This window comes from Misgurnus anguillicaudatus, chromosome 10 (assembly GCF_027580225.2).
Source record: "Misgurnus anguillicaudatus chromosome 10, ASM2758022v2, whole genome shotgun sequence".
Classification (NCBI taxonomy): Eukaryota; Metazoa; Chordata; class Actinopteri; order Cypriniformes; family Cobitidae; genus Misgurnus; species Misgurnus anguillicaudatus.
Window position 1 is genome coordinate 2400121 of NC_073346.2, and position 24148 is coordinate 2424268.

Here is a 24148-nt window from a genome sequence, read left to right on the forward strand (position 1 = left end):
ATGACGTCAATATAAGAACTTAATGAACTTAACAGAACTTCGGCTAATGCCAGAATGCACTGCGACAATCTCAGTGAAGCAAATGCATTAAAAAGATGGCACAAGAAGTAAGAGGATGTACAAATCTATAGTTTTATAATGTATTAAAAGTGCTAAAGTTTCTGTATTTAGTGCCAGGGGGTGTTGCCAACATGATCACTGAATGAACTGAGTTTTATTATTGAATGATCAAGATGACCATCGAATGCCTTAAAGGGACTTTGTTTTATTGTTAAACTAAACCTTCTTCAGCCTATTACTTGTATTTTAATCTATTTCAATAATATATTTTAAATGTTATAAATATTTTTCACTTCTTTTCAATTCTTGCTAAGAATTTTAACAAGATCTTAAAAAGTCCAAGGCATTAATCGAACCAATAATTAAAGAGATAGTTCACCAAAAATGAAAATTCTGTCATCATTTTCTCATCCTCATGTTGTACTAAACCTGTATGACTTTTTTCTGATAAACACAAAAAATATACTTTGATAAATGATGGTAAGCACACAACTGAGTGTAACAATAGACTTCCATAGTAGGAAAACAAATATGATGGAATTGGATGGGTACCGTCAACTCGGTGCTTACCATTTATCACAATACTTCAATAGTATTTGTTTTTTCTACTCTGGAAGTCAATAGTTACAGTCAGTTGTGTGCTAACCATCATTTATAAAAATATATTCTTTTGTGTTTATCAGAAAAAAAAAATTAAATCATGCTGGTTTAGTACAACATAAGGGTGAGAAAATTATGACAGTATTTTAATTTTTTGGGTGAACTGTGAAGTCACAATGTATTGTTTTATGAACATAAAATCCTTAAAAAAAAGTCACTGACTATATATAAAACTAAGGTAATGATTTCAAAACATTCACATAATTCTTTATTGTGTGAGGATCTGATTAAATACAATGCTTCAACAGTATGTTTTAGACTTTGTGTCTGTACATGAGTGCCCCTTTGTGGCACACACACACACACACACGTATCATCATACAGTGTAGTAAACATAATACAGTGATATTCCTCTCCTCTCGCAGGCCATTCGATCGCTCTCAGGCAGATCATTGGATGCCGGTGGATGTTTACATTGGTGGAAAGGAACATGCTGTCATGCATCTGTACTATGCACGCTTCCTCAGTCACTTCTGCAAAGAGCAGGGCATGGTTTCACATAGGTACTCCACACACACACACACACACACACACACACACACACACACACACACACACACACACAGACATTGTATGAGGCAAAGAGGCAAATAAAATAAGAGAGAAATAATATAAAATGAAAGACAGTTTTTCCATAGTATAACATTGCTTAAGAAAAAAGAATATTATATCTGGAATACATTGTAACATTTTGTTATTGCAAAGTCTATATGGATTTGTATTGTATGGCTGCTCTGTGGCTTCATACTTTTCACTTTTCACAATTTTCTATTTATTTTTGAACTTGGATGATTCAGAGATTGTAAATGAACCCCGGTTCTAGCCTCAAATACATAAATATGTAAAGATGAAATATGTCCATAAAGTGCTGTCACTTAAGGATCATATACTGTAAAAAAAACATTAACATTATGTATGGTTGATGTTTTTTGTACTTTCATCTTTTTTTTTTAGGGAGCCTTTCAAAAAGCTTCTGGTACAGGGTCTAATAAAGGGGCAAACATTTAGGGTGGCAGAGACTGGCCAGTACCTGAAGAAAGATGAGATTGATTTCACAGGTTTGTGCATCCCACGTTTTATTTTTTTGTGGGTGCTAGACATCAGACTGGAAATGTTGCATTGACAACAGTGAAACAAATCTAAATAAAAAAAATTGTAAAATAATCAGTTTTGGGCATAAGACTGGCAAACGCCTCATTGCAGTCAATTGCTGAGGTGAAGGCAGTTTTTATAATCCGTTAATAGTGCTGAAGTTTCTTGATTTAGTGCTTTAATCATTCCTTAACCAAGTACACAGCTGTCAGGGTTTTTACCAACATGACCACTGAATGAACTGACTTTTATTGCTGAATGACCAACATGACCACCGAATGCTATTGTTAACTTAAACCTTCTTCAATTAAAGACATTTTTCCTCAGAATAACTTAATTATGGCTGACTGTTAAATGAACTTCTACAAAGACAAACTAACAAAGTAACTAACTTTTGCTTTTCAGGTGACGGTGTGTATACGCCACCAGGTGTCAGTATATGCCCAATATAACTTGAGTGCACATTTAATTAACATGAAATTTAAGAGTGATTTTGAGAAATAAATATGCAATTAAACTGTAAATGTACACACAATCCTAAAAATTAAAGGGTTACCAGATCAACATTAGTTTAACAGTAGTTCACACTTTTGTACATAAAGAACATAAAATACATTTGTCTTATTTAAATCCAGTCCAGAAATGCCTCTGAGATGAAAGACTTTACAAATAAAACTGTGCAATGCTGTGTTCTGTGTTGAAATTGAAAACTGTAATGAAACTTAATGAATGGTTGAAAAATGCAAATATGATAAATGCAATTTAAGCTAAAATGAAATTTAACAAATTAAAAAAAAAAAAGATTTATTATCCTCGTCTACCCTAACCACCAGAACCGTGTGTGTGTGTGCGTGTGTGCGTGTAATTTTAATCAAACTAGAGATGCACAAAGTTTCAACATCGCAATGCACATCACAGAACAGAGTATTTTTTTCAAAAGGAAAATTATTTGGGATGCCTTTGCCAGTGTTACAGTCTGTGAGAGCTTTTCAATTCATCTGGTGAAGTCATTCAGTATTTCTAATATCGCAAGATACACAGCAGCAAAATGAAATATCGCAATGGCAGTTCTCCCTTAATATCATGCAGGACTAAACTGAAAGGTGACTGAGGAACAGTCAGGTTACAAACAGTTCTCATTTTTTTCTTCTGCTTCACATTAATCGCCCTTCATCCTCTCACTGTTTCACTTCCCATGTCCGTTTTTTTTGGGGGTCCTGGATTTTAGACCGTCCTTATTGTTGCCAGGCAACAAGGTAAACGGACTAGCCTGAGCATTTGAATTGGCTCCAAAAACACATGTCATTTCTGTAATGGTATTGATGATGGTATTATAACGTCTCTGTGTGTGTGTAGGGGAGAAATGCTTATTACTGTAAAAACATGCGGTTCTCCTCACACATAAGACCCTGTTTAGGACTGTTATAAACATTGTTTTTTTAGATGATCCGATACAAAAGATGGGCAATGCTAAATACAAAGCTGCAACCACATCATATTTGTCAATTTATAAATGCTAATACATCCTGATTAGATCACGGCTGTTAATACTGGATGTAAACAAGGCCTTTCTCTCTCTCTTTCTCTGGCAGGACTGGAGCCTGTTCAGAAAGCCACCGGGAGCCGACTGCAGGTGACGTGGGAGAAGATGAGTAAATCTAAACACAATGGCGTGGACCCACAGGAGGTCGTACAGCAGTACGGTATCGATACCATGCGGCTGTACCTTCTGTACGCTGCTCCACCTGAGCAGGATATCTTATGGGATGTCAAGAGTGAGTAAAGTTTATAGCAGGGTTCCCACGGGTCCTTAAAATCCTTGAAAGTTTGTGAATCTGGGGAAAAAAATTCAAGGCCCTGGGAAGTTTTTGAAAATATACATACATAGATACAGGTCATTGAAAGTGCTTGAATCTATTTTATGCAAAAGGTTTTCTTGAAAAAGCGCCATATTATTCCCTGTCTAGTGTAGGATAATATAAAAATTCTCGACTTTTTAAGCACACATGCTAAACCGTTAAGCTTTAAATGCTTATATCGAATGTTGATTCATACCAAAATGCTTTTTTGCATAGTTGTGTTTGATACATGAAAACGTCTCGGATTACGTATGTAACTGTTGTTCTCTGAGAAGGAACGAGACGCTGCGTCTCTCTTGCCATACTTCCTGCGTCCCTGTAAAGCCGTCTTTGGCAGAATTTCAGATAGCGATATACTTCCTGGCTCGAGAATCACCCTGTCTTTGTCGTTAAGCCTCACCATTGGTTGAATTTGATATAGACATTCCACAGTGACGCAGCACGACTTTCCTCAAAAGGGAACTGTTTCAATATATCTTAACACGATGTAACCTTGCTCTCACTTGAAACGTGCCCCCAGATTTGCGCCTTGAATTTGAAGGTATTGGACCTGGAAAGTCCTTGAAAGGTCCTTGAATTTGAAGTTAACTAAGGTGTGGGAACCCTGTTATAGTGAAACCATCATCAAACCAACTGAGACCACTGTCTCACCATCTAACCCTAGGTGCACATAAGATGAAGGCTGCACTGTTTTAGAATAGTTTGACTATGTATACTATGTATTTGCTGCGAAGTTACATTTTGATGTTTTTTTCCAGCATTATGGACATAAGCAGATAAAACATTCATATATTGACAGTGTATTAAATGTTTGTATTAGCAAAAGTGACTTGGAGTTAATACAGGCAATGCAGAGAAATATCACTAGATGCAGTGAGATAAAGACGTGGAAAGTTTGTTGACCTTTACATTCAAGTCCAATATGAATAGTTTATGTTCTGTAAGTGGTCATAGAGATGCCCATGAATTATTTAAAATATGGATGTGATTCGATTAACATGATGATTTGTGTGTGTAGCTGATGCCATCCCAGGGGTGTTAAGATGGCAGGCCCGTTTGTGGGGGCTGCTCACCAAACTACGAAGTGTACGGGAAGGTCAGGAGACGCCCAACCCTTCCATCCTGAACAAGAGAGAGCGCTCCGAAGCCAAGAAGATTTGGGAAAACAAAAACTACACAATCACACAGGTGAAACAATACATATGCATTTCTGTCTTTTTTGCTCCTCTATCTGACTTTTAAGTTGTGCATTGCAGGTCCTGGTGACATCTGATGTTTTGTAAAAGGAGATGACAATTACAAATATAATTTTTTGGGGGTGAACTACTTCTTTAACAGAGGGCGTGTACAATGTGAAAGTGACGTAAATGTGGAATGTGCTGTTTTGGCACAGTATAAATAGCCTCTCTAGGGGCTGAGATTGATTTTGTGCTGGTATAAAGGCCTGGGCTGCGGTTGATCCGATTCAGAGCCACTAAGTCTTTGATCTTCTGCTGGGAAAAGCCATTATAATCAGCTGTGTTCTTTCTTTAGTCAGGTCCTCTCGGGGACAGATGTTGCCTATTCTTTAGTGATGTTTTCTTTAAGCAGATATTGACTTAAACTGTTCAGAGGAAATTGGTGATCTATCTCAAATCATGACAAAAGAGGAGCTTTCACCACCAACAGGATCCCTGTTGTGTTTACACAAGACTTAACGCACACACTTTTATTCACAAGAAATGTTTTGTCCAAAGTGCATCGACACTGACTGGAACATAGTGCATCTTCCTTTACCTTTATTTATTTTCAGGATTTAATGAGACATCTGGTGACCATTTAAGCTCTTTTTCAAAACTGCTTTGCCGTCCTTTGCCTGCATAGACGGCATCCTAACTAAAAATATAATTTAAGAAGTGAATGCTACCATATACTCAAGCAGAAACTGAACAACCACAGAAATTGACGTCACTCGCCATTGATTTTTAGACTGTTATTAATATGCCACAAATATTGGGTAATCTGGTCTTTTTTTTGTAATAATTAGATTAAAATACTTGAAACCTACACTCTTAAAGGGATAGTTAACTTTAAAATGAATATTCTGTCATCATTTACTCATCCTCATGTTGAGTTTCTTTTTTCTGATGAACACAGAAGAAGATATTTTGATAAATGATGGTAAGCACACAGCTGATTGTAACCGTTGACTTCTATGGTAGGAAAATTGTTATACACCATATTTTTTCAGACATCCACATGAAAAACAATTACTGTCCGATTTGTGCTTATGTAGGTAGTTTTTTATGTTTTAGAGCCTCGGGCTGGAGACATACTGAACTATGTAAATACATATAGCTAGAAGCGTATGCTTGAGTATATCTTCAGCTGTATTGTCCTTTATAGGTGTTCAAAGATATTACTCTCACGAAAGAGTTTGCAATGGAAGTTTCAGGCGAACTGATAGTTTGTTGGGTGTTGGAGTGTAAATAAACCAGATTTTTGTTGACAGGTCACTGATCACTTCACAGAGGACTTCCTGTTTAACGCAGCCATCTCTCGGCTGATGGGCCTGACCAACACACTCTCTGTAAGTCTCCTGTGATCATCTGTCTGCTTTACTATAAATGAGTTAAGCTTTCTAAACTTTTAATTGTTGCTCTCCCACAATAGCAAGCTTCATCTCGAGTAGTTCTGCACAGTGTGGAGTTTGAGGAGGCTTTGGCATCGCTCTGTATCATGGCTGCACCCATGTGTCCACATTTAGCTTCTGAACTCTGGACAGGTACTGTATGACAGCCAAGTCATCAACAAATCATTCTTTAAAACTTTATCCACCTGCATATCTTTCCCAAGCCCAAATGCTTTTATTCTTCAGAAGAAACATATAAGGTAAATTTAAGAAGAGGTAGTCGTCGCCTAACTTAAATAGTCAAACCCAAAGTTTCCGGTTTGAGTCTCACGGATGGCAGGTTACAACTGAGGTGCCCTTGAGCAAGGCGCCTGTCCCCGGGCGACGCAGCGATAGCTGCCCACTGCTCCGTGTGTGTGTGTGTGTGTGTGTGTGTGTGTTTACAACTTGCAGTGTGGGTATCAACTACTCACTGGATGGGTTAATGCTGAGGTCACATTCCAAGTATAGGTTACCATACGTTCTACCTCACTTTCAGAATCTTAATATAATTAGTTTTTATGCAACAACAGTTTCTGGTGACCATGCAGATGACTTGGTAATATACTGCTTATACAGTGATATTGCCTACTTGTATGGTGCAGCCCCTGGCTTTAAAGGCTTTCCGTGTATGGAAAACGGAAGTATAAAGAAGATAGTATGTATATGGGTTGACGTGGAGTAAATGATGATATTTTCTTTAGCTGGGAATATAGAAATAAATTTAACATTTTCTGTTTTCTAATTGTGAGAGTCTTTATGAGACACTTGTGAGAATATTTAGTGAGAAATAGTGTTGGAGTTAGACTTTAATCCATTAAGATGAAATAAGATTGTGAAAAATAGACTTGGTTATTGTTAACTTCCCTACAGTAGCAGAAAATTGGGAATTATTTTGATGAAATATAATAAAAAAAACAGTTGATGAATACAGTTGGTAAATAATGCACAAGGAAACCTGGGGCTGGATTTACTTAATTCAAAATGTTCATTAGATGAAAAAAATATATTATTAAAATAAATTATAAGAAGTTTGTAAGAAGACTCATAAGTGCAGTTCTTGAAAATTATATTAGTTCTCAAATTATTTTCTTAAGATCATCTTAATTTTTTAAGAGCATCATGACAGGTTTTAAAATTAATTATTTTAGCCTGCTTATGAGGAAACAATAAACGTATCTATTCATTTGTGGATAATGTGTGATATGTTTAATGACTTTTACTACCACATATTATAGAATAAATTATTTGCAGAATAAATATTAATATGGAGGAAATAAAAAGTAAGTAAAAAAAACGCAATAATAAAAGCAAGTAAAAAGTACTCAATTTATGAAAAGTGAAGTAAGGCATTTATGCTTGATCATTATTATATCAAATATGAAATTCCTCAATGTATGATGTGTATGATGCGTGTCACATTTAAAACATCCAAATGAACTTATAAGACAACCGTGAAGTTGTCCTAATTAAGTGTGCATGAAAAAAGCACACTTATTGTTCTTCATAAGTTTTCTTATAATTATTCCGCCCAAATATTTTGCCAGCTCCAGCGACTAGGCCGATTGACACAGAGACCCCGTTCAAACTTTAAAACGTTCGGGCAGTGCCGGTCTAAGTTGCTTGAAGACATGATGTCATGGATCCATGTCGTTCTTCCTCCATATTGGATTGAACAGAAAACCCCAAAAAAGATTCACAGGTCACAAATTTTGTCCGAACTTCACGAAACTGGATGTACATGATCCTTGTACCAAGGGCAAGCCTCAAAAAAGTTACCAGAAGGATTTTTGTTTTTAGGAAGCATTTGCTCATCACAGCCCAAAAGATACCCATGTCATAGTCGCCAAACAGGAAGTAGTTCATTTCTCAGGAACTCTTTCACATATTGAAACCAAACTTTGTACATGAATTTGGGACTCCAATGTGAGGATGCACAAGATAAAAAAACTAAATCGGTGGCACCAGAGCATGCACACTTTCGCAGTTCCTCCGGAAATGCATTTTCTGGTTTAAGATGTTATTCACAACAGTTTCTTTTTTCAAGAATATTAAATCTACATAAGTTTATATTAAGAAATATTAAGTATTTTTTTTTAGTTATTTTTGGGAATACAAAATATTCTTAACTTCTTTCATTTGAATTTAGAAAGAAAGTGGCATGTAAAGAAAAATGTATTCTTAAAGTGTAACTTAACCCTAAACCAACTTTTTTTAGTTAATGATCTATAAGAATGATGCTTTATTAGTGCTGTTCATTGATTTTAGTAAGTTTTTTGACAGTTTTTCAATACTACAATATATGGTGTAAAAACGTCTGAGTGCTGCCCTCTTCAGGTTAAACGGTGGCTACTGCAGTTGAATTTTCCTATTGGATGGTGGGTCCAAAAAATGACTCGTGATGTAAGCAGGTTCAAGATCACCACGCCCTTGTTACGATCTCACCACACACTTAGTTCGTCCCCTCTATCTCTGTTGGGATCTGCCCACTTTTCTAGCATTTTTCAAATATTGCCAGTGGGTGGAGTCAGGCTCTGACCATGGGTTTAGTTACGCTTTAAAGGAAGAGTATGTAGGATTGTGGCCAAAACTTGTATTGCAATCACAAAACATGTGGCTAAAACAGGTACTGCAATCACACAACTGGTGGCCAATACACAACATGACAACATAAACATCAGTTGAGGGCTGCAACTCCACTTTTTAAATGACAATATCCTGGCCAGACCACTGTTGTCAGTGATATAAGTATTTGAAATGAAAATGATTTCTTAATGTCTAGTGGCATATCAGGGTCATTTTCTTACATACTGTTCCTTTAAGAATGTTCTGTGAATCCGGACTAAGAATTAGTTATGGAAATAAATAGAGGAATCCCGACAATTTACCCTCATGTCATTCAAAAATTTTATATCTTTATTTGTTCAGTCGAGATGAATTTTTTTTTTTTTTTTTTTAAGGAAAACATTCCATGATTTTTTTAAAGGCTTTAATGGACCTCAACAGTTGCAATTTCAGTTGCAAGAGCTTCAAAGGATCCCAACCGAGGCGTAAGGGTCTTATCTACCAAAATCATTGTCATTTTCGGCAATAAAAATAAAAATATGAACTTTTAAACCACAACTTCTCATCTTGCACAAGCCGTGTGACGCGCCAGCGCAACCTTACGTAATGTGTAAGAAAGTGGAATAATCCTTTAATGTGGAGAGACAATTATACAAATACAAGTAAACTATCTGTAGCTTCACTTCCTGAGGAGTGTAACCTGTGTAGGTCAAAATATTGCTAACAAAACAAAAATGTTTGTTTTCTCATGTCACCTTTAACCTGATTTAAGTGTTGTGGCATCTTCTAAACATTGTTTGAACAAACGGACAAAATCACTAACGGTACAGAAATGAAATATTTTAAGCACAGAGAATGACATTGTGAGTTCATGTTGAGGGGTGGTGATCTTTTTAGAACTGGCACATACTGTAACTCATATGGGTGAAATGCTGACTTTCCGGTCAACATGTCCATGAGCTTATCTAATCCTCTTCACCCAGCTAATGTAAGAAATGTGAGAATGCAACGTTGCTAGTATCACATGTGCACAATCCCAAAGTCTTTTACCTTATTGTTCTCCATCATATCAGTTTCTCCACATTGTGTCTATTGTTTCTGGTAACTGTTTGCACCTTTGACCTGTTACAGACGTGCTCCCTGTGATATTGTTATGCATTCCTTACTTGTCTACTTCTACTCATTCTTCTGTATGCGGCTATAATTTTTTTAATGAAAAACTAGACCTGTCTTCGATATCATATACACTTATATATTCATAAAAATCCTGATTACAGTTTTATTATGCCTCAGTTATATAGCTCTATTTTAAAAAACTCAACTTTTTGGCAAAGCTCCAATCTTATGGGACGAATATATGACCTTGCTCCGTGGTATCAAACACTATTATCATACTACACAGGTAGTTGTTCAGAAGAAAAGTGTTAGTACCACACTTGTTTTTAGAGACAGCATGACTTAAAGATGATGTTGGGAAAAGATCTAAGCTGTTGTAAAGAGTCATGGAAAAAGCTAGTGTTGGGAAAACAAAGGAAATTTGTAGTGTATCTATAGTCCACTCCATCACATCCCGTTATTGTCACACACATAGAGAAAGTGTACGTGTGTGTCTCTTGAGGAAAGATGTGAAATGGACACATCCTCATGTTCTGATAACAGAACAATTGATGGTGAACAGAAGACACTGAGTGAGTGTATGTAGGTGTTTGAAGGATTTGCTTGCATACATTGTTTTGATATTTAAATGAATTGCTTACCAACAAATGTAAACTGCTATAACATGCAGTATCTTTTTTTTTTTTTTGAGTTAGTAAAGTGACAGACAAGTCTGGTTCAACTATACTGAGATTAAGAGTAAATGCCGTGTACAAATGAATATCAGATCATTTAAAAAAGTTCTCAGTTTCAGTGTTTGCCTTTGTATGTCATATTATTCTTTTATTATTTCATATAACTTATTTTATATTATATAACTCTTTCCTATACAACAACAGTGTAGACACCACAGCAGCAAGCCCTTATGGGAATGGGAAAGCACCATAAAACACACAATAGCCTGTATGTTTTTTTTGTAAGTCATTCTTCAGTGAACATCTTAGTCTTTACTGCAGCTTTCACTTTAAATATTGTGCCTGTTTTACAGGTTGGACATCAGTGATGTTAAATAAAGGGTATTTTGTGTTGTGTATTGTTTAGCACTTACACACACACATATTGTAGATGTTCAGGACAAGCGGAAGCGTACATCCTTCCTGAAGGTCTTGTTAGAGGTCACATACAGGTTTCTAAATTTAGAGGATCCGAGAGTGGGGAATCGATCATGTGACCATGTGATGTCTCTTTCTGTGCTGGATCAATCACCGCCCTGTCGTCAGTAATGGTGTTAAACTAACAGTTTTGTGTGTACTGTAGGTTTGACTCAGGTGAGGAATCCTTTAGGAACCATGCTGTCTGGGAAGGGAAATGTCCTTCAGCAGCCGTGGCCTAGTGTCGACCCAGAGTACCTACAAACCCCTGACACGCTCCAGGTTTCTGTACGGGTACGTCACACACACACACACACACAAACTACAGCCACTTAACTCATTTAGAAAGTGCTTATACTTAGTTAAATTGTAAACTACAAATGGTGCTTTCTCATACCAACACAATGCTAGAGGTGTTTTGGATGGTGGTTTGGATCTTCTGGGTGGTTGCCTTCTGGCCCAAATATAACAAGCTCACTCTCCGGTCTCTCGTATTTTGGTTGCAGTTTATGGCACAGCTCCCTTTTACAGTGCAAGTTTGGGATTTTTCCACTTGTTTTATTGTCCATGGAAAATCCCAAATCCAATCTTTTAGAAAAGTAAATAGTACACCCCTCCTTAGCAAGCCGCATGATTTGAGGTGTCGTCATTAGCATGTCCAAAATGAGTACACATTCAGCAAACAGTTTTCTCTGGTAAAGTGGCGAAGGGGTAAGTGTGTGACTCTTACTAAAAAAGTCTGTATTTCATTACTGGCGCTCTGTAATTTCTGTCTGTAAGAGCGTGTGTGATGGGCTTGGCCTTTGAATTACTCATGATGGGTGAACAGTTATTACAGGCTTCAGCCCTCTCTGCGGCTGCTCAGATTCTCCCTTGATGTGTCTGTCTCTGCTTGCCCTGAATGAATGAATCTAGGAGTGATAGTTCATGATCGGGCACTATCGGTGTTTAAAGAAAACAAGACCATGTGTTCGTTTGCAAAATCGTGTGAAAGTAATCCCATAATTCATTACACTTCAAAATGCTCATTTGAGATGAAGGACATTGATTGTGGATGTGTTGCTTATAGGTGCTTGTATTTTTTTTGATACACAAAGTGTTTTGTGTCATTTCTTGCATCCCAATGTGCCTATTATCCCTTCTAAATAGTATTTGAAATAAAAATTCCCAATCATAATTTGTTGAACTGAGTATCCATGAAGTAACCGGAGAAAATGGTGTACTATTTCTGTTTAAAATTTGAAGTGCAGATGCTTGCAGTCTCTAACAGCTGATGTTAACTCATTGTTTAGAGGGAGGAGTGTAGTGACTAATATATCAAATAAGTGATGCGTTAACGAAACGGTAACATTAGAAAAACAGAAATGCAAGAAAGAGTTGTATTTTGATGGATTTTATTGTTAATGATCACAGTGTTGTCTAGGCAACAGCATTTGCTTTCGTTACACATTAGTATGTCCCAGAACTTGCATACTCTTTTGCTATGCACTTAAATGTATATACTTTCAACATAGTAAATCAGTACATACTTTCTTAGGGCATAATGTAAGTACTGCAGGTGAATTGGGATGCAGCAGTTGTCTTTGCAACATGCTAATGCTGCGTTTACACCAACCACGTTTCAGGCGTCAAAATCGCACCTAGTTTGCCGCTTGTATTTGGTCACGTTACTATAGGGGGAAAATAAATGGAGCGGGTCGATAAACGTCACTTGACTCAAAAGTGAAATGTGTATTTACAACTTACCTGGTTGCCCAATGTCCTCACTGACACTCTTCCAAGCGAGGTCCTTTTTATTCCCGTCTCTGTAGAAATAAGAACTTGTGTCGTATAGCTCCGGGTGACTGCTCACGGACAATATCAAGCCTTCATGCTGAATAAGTGACTCCAGGCAGGGCTGCCGCCATAGCAGCAAGCAGGCTCCTGATTGGTTAACGCGGCGCGGAAATCTGCTAATTTTTCACCTCGGCCGTCAGCCGCAAATTCGCTTCAAAAGCAAAATGCACAAAAAGCACCATTCGTGTGTACCGCGACAAACGCCTCATCCGCGCCGCAAGATCTCGAGACGCGCGTCAACGCGTCTTCACATTGACTTAACATTGAAATCACTCGCGCTTGACGCCTCTACCGCGGCTGGTGTAAACGCAGCATTAGTCTCTGATCTACCATGGGAATTTAGTTTGTAAAGAGTACATGGTGAGTTTTTTTTTTTTTTTTGGAACAGATCTACTGTTGTACAAAGCAATTGTTGCTTTACTATAAACCTGGTTATGACTACAATATGTAAACAGGTTTACACTCAACCCTTACATATGCTCATTTCTCGGCAGAAATGTGTTTGGCACATGATGTGAACCATGTGCTGCTGCAGACGCTTTGAAGAGGTTTATGAAAAAAGAGACGCTCACGTTTGCCAGTTACTCGCTTAATCTCATGTGTAATTAGAGTTTAGTGTTAAGTTAGTGTCTTGCAAGTATTTTGTGAAAGTGAGCATCTCTTTTATCATAAACCCTTTCAATCCGTGGTACGTATTTTGATGCACATAGGTACACATGACCCACTGAACACACATTTTGACATGACGAGCAACACACATAACACTCCGAACACGTATTTTGAATTTGCACCCTTCGGAAGAGAAGTCCCGGCCGCAACTGCCTCCCAGTTTAAACGTGCATCAAAATAATGGAGAGATGGATATGGACATACTATCTATAGTCGTTTAGACTACTAGCACATCTTTTAGTTTGTTCACAAACTCCCGGACTGTTTTTATGGAGGATTTGAGATGTCATGCATGTCAAACTGAATATCTTTGCTGCTTTGTTGTTAATCACACACTACAGGACAGGGTTACCCAGAATGCCCCACCCACTCATTTCAACTGTAGGTCTCGCACTGGTCACAGTCTGGTGAGGTGGGTTTGGACAGCTGCAGTATTTTGGGAAATCCCCTGCTTTGTGGAGGTGGATGAACTACTTTGGGAGTCATAATTACAGGGTTCAGTTTCTCCCATGGTTCAGTCACAGACGCACTGTGGGACTGATGTTTCATACAAACCCGCACAGAGAACTAACAAATGCAGAATCAATGTATCTACCCTTAAAATATACTGGGATTTGTTTGACTAAAGTACTTTAACGCAGTGTCCCAGATATAAAAACTTAAACTACTTGGTGAACAGGTGACAAAAAGTTTCTTGTTGAATGTTGGCACCCAGGTGTCACAGAGACTGTATAGGCTCTTTAGTCTATGCCCAAAAAGCCACCAACATTCAAAACCCAAATTCCCGACTTCATGATGAAGAGTTTTGGACAGGAAAGCACCACTGATGTTTTCTTTAAATATTTAAGTATAAATATAAACTTTATTTTTGGACACTGTAAAACAATTTTAGCTCCTTTGAATTAAGTTAAATCAAATGATATATTCATTTTGTTTAAAGTTAAGCAATTTCAACTTGTTTTTATGAGTTGCTGTAACTTATCACATTAAGCAACGTCAGCTTGATTTTATGAAATTTTATTTAAATTGCATGCTTAATTGTCTTTCTGTACTTTCCTTAGATCAATAACAAGATGTGTGGAAGTGTTTCTGTACCTCGTGAGGTGGCCCAAGATTCACAGAAGGTTCAAAAACTGGTGCTGGAAAGTCCTTTGGGTGTTCGTCTTCTCTCTGACCGCATCATTAAGAAAGCTATCCTTTCCCCCAGAACTGCCCTTATCAACTTCCTGGTAGATGAATGACACAATGAATCAATGTGCCTCATAAGGGTTTTGGTATCCGGATGAACTGCCTGTGAAAAGCCAAAGACTCTATATTCATGAAGACACCCATGAACAATGGTGGAACAATTCATTTAAAAGAGTAACAAAAAGACATGTCTTCCTTGAATTATTTAAGGAGAAATAGTTGTCTTTTTATATATACTTTTATGAAAATGACAACGAATGCTCTTTGCTGCTAAATAAAGAGTATTTTAGCGGTTTTTAGGTTGTTGGGATACCCAGCCAAACATGATTTGTCCCATCGTTTCGTCCAGCTCCACCTCTCGGCTCTTGTCACCTCAGATTCCAGGACAGTCTAATAGTGTCAGTGCTGTGTGACGAGCTATTTCTGAATACCCACTTTTAGCCTGGCATTAAAACACCTCTAACAGACCTGCATTGCTGCCTGAAAAGGAGATATGAAGACCATGCTGTGCTTGCAGACAACAGTCTCATAACCAACAACTAACCTAATGAGACCCTCATTTAATTAACTCACTGCATTCCTTATGTCTGTCACATAATCACCTACTGGTAATAAAATACAGTAGAAGTTTACTGGTCAGATAAGTAGCCGTTGTGGCAATAACTAGACATGTCAAGCACCCAGATTTGATCACTTCCACACTTCATGTTGTGCACTTTTATAATACATAACTGGTACATTTTCAAGCTTACCATTATATCAGCTGCTAAAAAGAAACAATAGACACCATCACAGAAATTCTATTGGTTTTATTGGGAATTTTATTGGTTCTAATGGAATATGTCCCAAAACACACTACAGTGGTAGTAGTGGTTTTAATGGTAAAAGCTAATGATTTCTATTGGGATTTTAATGGAAACCATTAGAATTTTTTGTAATGGTTTTATTGTTTTGTTTAGCAGGGATATCACCAACAACCAGCAGAAAACTGAACCTTGGACATTTTGCCTAAAACATTTAGTCTTTGTTCTTCACCAAAGACAAAAGACTAAATAGCAACTATGGAGTGCAGTAAGGCCTTTCAGAATTACAAAATATGTTCTTTGCCCCATTTCTGTAGCTCAGTTGGTATAGGGCATTTCATAAGCAGCGCAAAGGTCATATGTTTGATCATACAACACCTACTGATTTTTAAAAAAAAATTACAGTTTGAATGCAATGTGAATGACTTTGGATAAATGAGTCTGCCAAATGTATAAAAAATGCATTTATTATATACATAAATAAAAACAAAAGACAGCAAGTGTAAAGGTAGGCCTTCAGTCATGGAAAATTCCACGGAAGCCATGTTCATTATTCTTTTTTGTTAAATTAATTTTTAAAGGTGTGTAAAACTGAACTAGATGAATAATAAGAGCTCTGTACATTGTAATGAAATATTGAGAGCCTCAAACACGATTGTTGCCGTTTTATGTAAACCTCGTGCATGCAAAGGACAGCTGGAAAACAGACCAATCTCAACAAAAACTGTGACGTTAAAGTCGAGATGTACGCCCCAACATTAAATTACACATTAAATTAATTACAAAGTTGTTACAATGCTAAAAACAAAGTTGTGACTGCTGACTATGCTAGTTAATGCTATATGCTAACGTTTAGGCTAAAGTTCTACTATTGATGTTACAGATACGTTTTGCAGGTGCTTACTTACCACTCAGAAACCATTCACAACTATATTCCTCAAAATCTGCATCTTTGTCTGATACAGGCTGAAACATAAGGTCTTTTTACACACACAGAGCTACTCAAATGGGCTGCTCTGAGAAACAGCCAATCAGAGCAGAGCTCAACATTATTATTCATGACCCTTTCAAATAAGGTAATAATAGACCATTTCATTCTACAAGCAAATCCTAGGGTTGTAAATGGCCATGTAAAAACATCTCTGGACCATTTTAAAGCCACATACTAGTGTGTATACTATACTGGTCAACATTTGAGGTGGATCAAAACCTTTCCTAGAAGTTGTCTTAAAACCAATACCCATTACCTGCTCTTGTCTAGGACAACTTTGATGAATGTTTTTGATCCACTTCATATGTTGACTAGTATATATATCAGAGAACAATTAAACAGATTATTTCAATGCATTCTTTGGCATCTTTAGGGATTTTTTTTTAATTACAGTCAGTACTTCAGTGTGTATGAGAGCAACAATGTTAAGCATTTGTGGGGGTGAGTGAAATGTGATTCCTGTATTTATCATTAGGAACGTCATGACTAGGGGCTTTATAACAACACACCATACCCTACTTGGAGACAAACCAAGCAGTTATACTGTATTAATGATCTTTTTCAAGTATCCCATTTACTTCATGTATTTCAACAAACTGTCACACAGTCTTTCAGTCTTGCATGTGTAATGTTCTCATTATATTGGCCTACAGAAGACTACGTAGTCCTCATTGACCCCATTTTCTGTCTCCAGAACCCAAACCACTGACAACCCAACCTACAATGTCTTAGCGCCTCAATAAATGCCAGTCAACTGTTACTTCACAAGTTGAGTGATTGACCTTCCCAGAAAGCATCAGAGAAAACGTTTTAAGCATGTCAGTTAACAAAGTTGAAGACTAGCACAAAAGTAGCATTTTATGTCAAATCGAGTGCCTTTAAGGGTGTTGGTCCAGGGACACTAGAGATAACACAGTACATCTATTGTTTAACAATGTTCTTTACCATGTTACTCAGTGACCACACATAAGTCATTCATGAAATCAATCCCTTTCCACTGTCCCTTATGGGAGCTTTGTGTAAGTGACTCACTTATAAAGCCATCATTTTCTTGAAGTACCACATTCCTCAGATATGTGATCTTACATATAAAGGAAGGTTTTGTTCTCTATATGTGAATTGTATTCTTGCATATTCTTGTCCTTTGTACTCTGTCTTTTGTTTTGCACATGAGTATGTTAAACCACTTGAAACACCTAACCTAACAAAACCATAAAATTGTGGTGGTAAATTGTGCACAGGCAAATTTTACCCTTTGGTTTAGAAAATATAGGCTACAACTGTACTTATCCTGTATAAGTGTTTATATCAGCTATGGGTAATGTGTAAGATGTGGAGCAGTGTGCTTTTAGGGGAAAGCATTTCTGCCCCTCTTCGGCTCCCGCTCCTCATGTGGCTGTAAAAGACCAGTTTGGGGGGAAAATGCTTCTCTCAAGGTTGAGATAAAAGTTTACTATCTCAAAATAAAGCTGTTAATATACTATGTCTAATGCACAGTGTAAAAAAAATATGTGTTACAAAAAGTCATTTAAACTTTTTTGACTAGTTAGATTATAGATTATGGACTAGTTGCTACAAATGATAAAAATAAAGCCCATTCAACTTTTTTATTTATACCAACTTCTTACTAGTTAAGAAAGTTTAAAGTACTTGTTTAAGTGATGTTGTTTAAGTGTATAAAAATGTAAGTGCAACAAGGATTTCTTTTATAGTGCAGTTGTTTGGGATTTTGCTAAATATGATGTGTTATTAACTGGCAACATTTTTTCATAGTTAAATGAACATTAAACATTAACAGGTTTTTGTCTTTACAGAATAAAACTATAAAATAACAGCCTCGTGCAAAGCATTCTGGGTAACAGAAATCCTCATCAAGCTTTTTCTGTTTTGTTTTTTTGGTTCCCAAAATGCTTTGCATGAGACTGTTCTTTAAGTTTTACTCTGTAAAGATAAAGACTTGTTGGTGTTTAATGTTCGCTTAACTTTGAACAAACTGTTGCCAGTAAATAAAATAAATTTAAATCTACAGTAAGTTACTGGCAAACGGCTTATAATTGTAATTTCTACCGACATTTTTAGTGTAGTTGTATCAAATTAAATCACAACCACATGAAATGACAATACAGTAGAGAGTCATTAAACATTTCTTTCAATATTTCCGAAACCCTTAAAACGTTGTCTAACTTCAAAGATAACTGTCTTGTTTATGTGTCTTGGGGATCCGTGGAAAAGGCGCTGGCCGCGGTCGCGTTTCCGCGCACTCGTGAAGTGCAGAGCTGGTCACGAGCGCTTCCCCGTGTCTCGCGCTTCTTCATTCATACCGGGATTCCGCTCGAGAAGGGAGTATAACAGTCGCGCGCTTTCTCAGTGAGGAGAGAGTTTATTTAAGAAGTTAAAAGTTTAACTTGCACTCGTTCGGGTTGGAGAAGAAAGAAGTTGGCATTGTTTATTCGACTCGGTCGCCTGCTGCCTAAAGTTTAGTTAAAGGAGAGACAATAACTCGAGTTGTTTTTCCTCCGGTCAGTGTTCAGATCGTTGATGGTTTCTACTCTTGCTCTTTTACGTTTGGCTGTTTTCGTATTCGCAGAAAAACACGGGGTCGTTTGTATTTTCGTCGAATTAGCCTTTCCTTTTGTGTTTCTGATATTTTTGTGGATTAAGTTTTTGCCACGTTAACTTGCGTTTACCGTGGAAACTTCTCCGCTGCTGGGTTTTGTGATTTTTATTCGTGGTTTTCACAGGTGAGGAGTTTTGAAGAACGGCTTGCAGTCTTAAATTAGTGTTAACCCAACTTCAATGTTCTTTATCCTCTACTCATAAAGATCGTTTTGAAACATTTGAAACGGGTTTTCGCTTCAAACATGGATAAGTACGACGATTTGGGACTCGAGGCGAGTAAATTCATTGAGGATTTGAACATGTACGAAGCATCGAAGGACGGCTTGTTTCGCGTGAGGAGAGATGCAGAAAATAACCCGGATTTTGAAGAAACTAGGAAAGTTTTTGCCTCTAAGATGACCAAAATACATATGCAAAAGCAGCAAGAGGAGATGGCAAAAAGCAGTCTGGCAGCAAGGATCAATGGTGGTCATGCAAAAGTGTCAGAGAGCTCCAAAGACAGACCGCCCATCAGTAGTTACAGACTGGGGAGTGAAGCAGCAGCCAAACCACCCATTATGTCTGGACCGATGACTGGCAATGCCAGTGTGAATCCGTATATATATCATGAAGGACAGAGACATCATCCAAGCAATCTACATGATGGATTTAGCAGCAGGGGTTTTGTAAACAGTTATGACAGTAAGGACACTGGGAATCATATTAACTCAATACCAGTTCCACCCCGGGCAGGGCCCTCCACAAGCCCTACTGGCACATGGGTGTCAAAGAGTGATTACACTTCTCAGGCTCCATCATCGCCTCTCTTTAGTAGTTGCTCCTCCGGTAGTTCACCCGGAGTGAGTCAAAATCATGACGGCACTTCTCCGTTGTGCCAGGGCCTACCTCAAACTCTTGGCACATCAGGGAAGTCTCCTTCCCAGTCACCCACAGGAACCTACAGGGCTCCAGGGGACTTGAATCACAAGCCTCAACAAATTAGCTCTGGTCAGCAGTGCCAACCCATTGCTGCCCAGTGGTCTGCCACTGGCCCGCAAAACGGGGTACTTCATAACACTGGCACCTCAACCCCCTCACTCGTGCAGATGAACCCACCTCCACTAATCCCTTGCTTCCCAGCTGAGACACCCCAACCCAAAAGCATCGCCACAGGTCAGAGCCAGGTAAGGCCGACCACAAGTGCTCCGACACCGTCGGCTACCATACAGTCTTCCCTTGATGAATCCTCTAGCCCCTCTCGGGCACTCAAGCTGCCATGCCAGACCCTCCATATGCAGACAGATCAGGGGCCATCTGTGGCTGAAATAAAATTAGAAGCTCTAACTGAACGCCTGGAAAAGGAGATGGACGTCCAGCCAAAGGCTGAGTACTTTGGTAAGCACAACGCGATTACTGCCAGTGTGTTTTTACTATTTATTTCTTTTCACATCTGCAATTGTATTTAACAGCTTGCTGATTGAAAAACCCTCTGCCTGTTTCCATCTGACCTTCAATCTTTATGTGTGCGTGTTTGACTATTGCCACAGTAAGTTGTATGTTGAGTGTGTGAAGGAGCAATACAGATCCCTGTTACCTTTTCCTTTCCAGAAGCTATTTCTGGGCCAGCATCTGTTGTTCATTTCTTTTCTTTTAAGTCATTACATTTAGCAAAATTACTAAAGGCAGACTTTTGCAGTAAACTTTTAATATTGAGCTAGACTCAAGATCTGGGAGAGAGAGGGTATTTTCATTAACCTCAGTTCAGACCTAATGTATTGCAGATCTGTAACTTCTTTTCACTGCGGTTTGAATATTCAGCATTGACATCTTAATGCTTTAATTGTGAGGGAATCTAAAGTCACTCCCATGCGCCTTTACATCAGACCTGGCAACAGTTCTGCTAGGCTGTATTACAGATGCTTCATAATGGGTTCGTAACATCATCAGATGAAGAGCATTAAGTGATTTGAGATGTTAATTATTAAAATGATGTACAAAACTCTGAATTTCAAACCTTAAACGTTTAATCAGACATGGTATCTGTTACATTTATGAAATTCGCTTGATCCATTTTAAATAAAAAGTATCTGTATTTCAATTATGGACATTATATTTTTTTATAAACTAAACATGTAATCTCTGCGGTAACGTGTTAGGTTTACTTTAAGAAAACTTATTTTAATCATGTGTGGAACCAGTGTCCATAATTGAATAATGCAGATCCAACATCTTTATTTGCAGTAGCCTGATGTCTTGATGTAGTCATACCTGTAGGCATACCTATCGCATTGACACAAAATCAAGTATTCTATTGGCAGATTAATAGTCTTGAATAAAAAACAATGCAATCAATTGAATTAACAGTATTTTATTCCTCTCAGCCTTATTTTCATTTATGTTAATCATGCCAACAATCCTTGTCTATGGTCCAGAAGGAACTTTAACACAGTGGCTCTAAAGTAGACTACTATTAAAACAAAACTCAGTGGTCTGTGTGTGCAAGTTGAAAAATTACACAAATGCAGTCGCGACATCAACATTTTTGCATTTGGTAGATGCTTTTATCCAAAACGACTTACTGTGCATTACAAGATATACACATTTATCAGTATGTGTGTTTTCTGAGACAACCTTTTGCGTTGCTAGCTCAATGCCCTACCACTGAGCTACAGGAACACTTTTTAATCCAGTGTGTGCATGCATATTTATAAGTTCCTATTTAATGCACAAGTTAAGCATGTTGGTTTTACCGGCTAATAGAAAATGCTGTTGACATCTGTTGTTGCTTGTTTTCGTGTGTTTAGTTGATAGTGTATATAATGATGTTGTATTCTAAGGATGAAAGCATCATTACAGCAAAATAAATCAGATGGCATAATCTTGACCCCTTTGTATAGGTCAGTAAGCAGTTAAAATGTCCAGCAAACCAACATTACAGTTCACATATAGACCATGACTAAAATAAAACTCATGTCATGAAAGTGGGGGATAGTAATTAAAGCAGTACTCCAGTCAAATTTCAAAATTTCCCTGTGATTACTCACCCTCAACTTAAACCTCAGAAAACTTTAACCTCATCATGCCTTCACAGAAGTAATCCACACTGCCCCAACAGGTTAATAAAGGTCTTATCAATGCGATTTTGTAAGAAAAATATCCATATTTTAAACTTTATACACTATAATAACTAGCTTTCATTAACAATGCCATTTTGGAATCACAAGATTCGTACTCGCAACGTACCTATGCCAACCAATGCTCGCTACACTAAAACTCTCTCGTGAGGTCCAAGATGTAGGGCCCTGTAAATGACGTTTTTCTTTTTTCCCAAATTCCATTTTATATTCTCAAATTCCGTTTTATTTCTTCTCAAATTGCGTTTCTCCATTTTCATTTTTATGGAGTCTGCTTTTAATGGTTACATGATTTTTTTATTGTGCATTCCAATTAATATCAATCAAACTGCAGTTGATTTGTTTTATCTAAGCCTTCATAACCAAAAAATACAGCTAAGTAGCACAATAAAACACAATAAAAACATGATAACGTAATAATAAACATGTTTTAACAAAACATTTAATTTTTGGTGTGTAATGAACATTTCTGAAACATAAAGCAGAAGATTCCTGTCACTTTAGATCCAAGACAGACTGTACTGTTTTAAAGTTTCCCCATATTATGAAAAACTAACTTTTTCTGGGTTTTGGGGTGTTATTTTGTGTCTCTGATGCTTCCACACGCATACAAACTTGGAAAAAAATCCATCAATGCTGTTTTGAGTGAGATACAGGTTTCTGAATGTCCTCTGCCTTGAGTCTCAGATTGCACGAGTTCAAACTCAGCTCCGAAGTGACATAACTAGCTGTTTCGTCACATTCCGTTTGAATTTTTCCGCCCACCACCCCACTCGCAGGTCTCCACCCATAGACATTATATAGTACGTAGAAACCTCTTAGACTGAGCTGCCTATTGGAGCTGACGTATCGCACGGCCGCCATCTTGGATGGGTCTCCAGTGCGCTCCCTTGCATTCATTTCTAATGAGGAATAATCATAACTCCCCTAATTTTTACCGGATTTTCACACGGTTTGAGTTGTTATAAGCGGCAGAGATTTAGTTATGGTACAGGACGCTGTCACACATAGCGGCCGCGCTACTGATGTGCCATCTAGTGGCTGTTGCTAAAAACGAATCAGAGTTTCCACTCTTGTTCTTCTATACTCTTTTGCTACAGAGCTTTGACGACTCTGTCACAACAAAACCCTCCCGTTTTATAGCAACTTCCCATTGCCTCCTCATGCCTGTATCACTGGGAAACCTTCAAATGTGAAGAAAAAACAGCGAGAGATCATGAGAGAGAGTACCAGTACCAGAGAGAACGCTGTCTTCCAAACTCGGGTGCGCACCCGCGAAACGTACTCGAGTCCGCTTAAAGAGGGTGGTCTGGGGTCCGGTTCATGTGAACTCCAGATCGGTTCGCTGCTGATGTGAGCGCAATCGTACCAAATTGCGAAAGTGAACCGCTGTTAATTACGTATTATATGGAATGTTCCACCAAAACAGACGTGTGTGTGTGTGTGTGTGTGTGTGTGTGCGTGCACTTACCTTGACAACAAAATGCATAGAATGCTTGCTTGACTTTTGTTCTTATTTTTTTAAACCTTTGGTTTTGTTTTCAAAGAAATAATACAGAAATGCACTTACGTCTGTCTGCCGCAAACATACTAAAGTCGTTTCGATGACAACGGGCTGTCCGCCGACGTAAATTTTTGCGGAGGCATTCAGAAATCAACTCCCTGCTTGCTGTTCGTCAATCACGCTTGTCGTCTTCTCGTTTACAGCGGTTGCCAAGCAACATGAGTACGTGCCGGCTGCAACTTGATGATGCAAGTGTATCGCGGTTCGGATGCAAAAATAATGTGAACACAGTT

The 24148-nt window shown here is 37.9% G+C and overlaps 2 protein-coding genes across 4 annotated transcripts in view; both read left to right on the top strand.

Moving 5' to 3' along the window:
* lars2 (leucyl-tRNA synthetase 2, mitochondrial) overlaps window positions 1-16135 on the top strand; it is an 86810-nt gene extending 70675 nt beyond the window's left edge. Inside the window, exons 14-21 of the mRNA XM_055209917.2 lie at window positions 1086-1223; window positions 1675-1778; window positions 3405-3587; window positions 4690-4859; window positions 6163-6240; window positions 6324-6435; window positions 11299-11426; window positions 14699-16135. Coding sequence (XP_055065892.2) covers window positions 1086-1223; window positions 1675-1778; window positions 3405-3587; window positions 4690-4859; window positions 6163-6240; window positions 6324-6435; window positions 11299-11426; window positions 14699-14878 — 1093 coding nt within the window. The 3' untranslated portion in view covers window positions 14879-16135. The remainder of the gene's footprint in view (window positions 1-1085; window positions 1224-1674; window positions 1779-3404; window positions 3588-4689; window positions 4860-6162; window positions 6241-6323; window positions 6436-11298; window positions 11427-14698) is intronic.
* Window positions 16136-18821: 2686 nt separating this feature from the next.
* Window positions 18822-24148, top strand: part of LOC129448117 (LIM domain-containing protein 1) — a 43794-nt gene continuing 38467 nt past the window's right edge. Inside the window, exons 1-2 of one of the 3 annotated variants that reach the window (XM_055210230.2) lie at window positions 18828-19360; window positions 19442-20612. In XM_055210230.2, the coding sequence (XP_055066205.1) occupies window positions 19481-20612 (1132 nt within the window). In that variant the 5' untranslated portion in view covers window positions 18828-19360; window positions 19442-19480. Of the gene's footprint in view, window positions 20613-24148 lie in introns of all 3 variants that reach the window. The other 2 variants (XM_073871795.1, XM_055210231.2) reach the window with 2 other exon arrangements.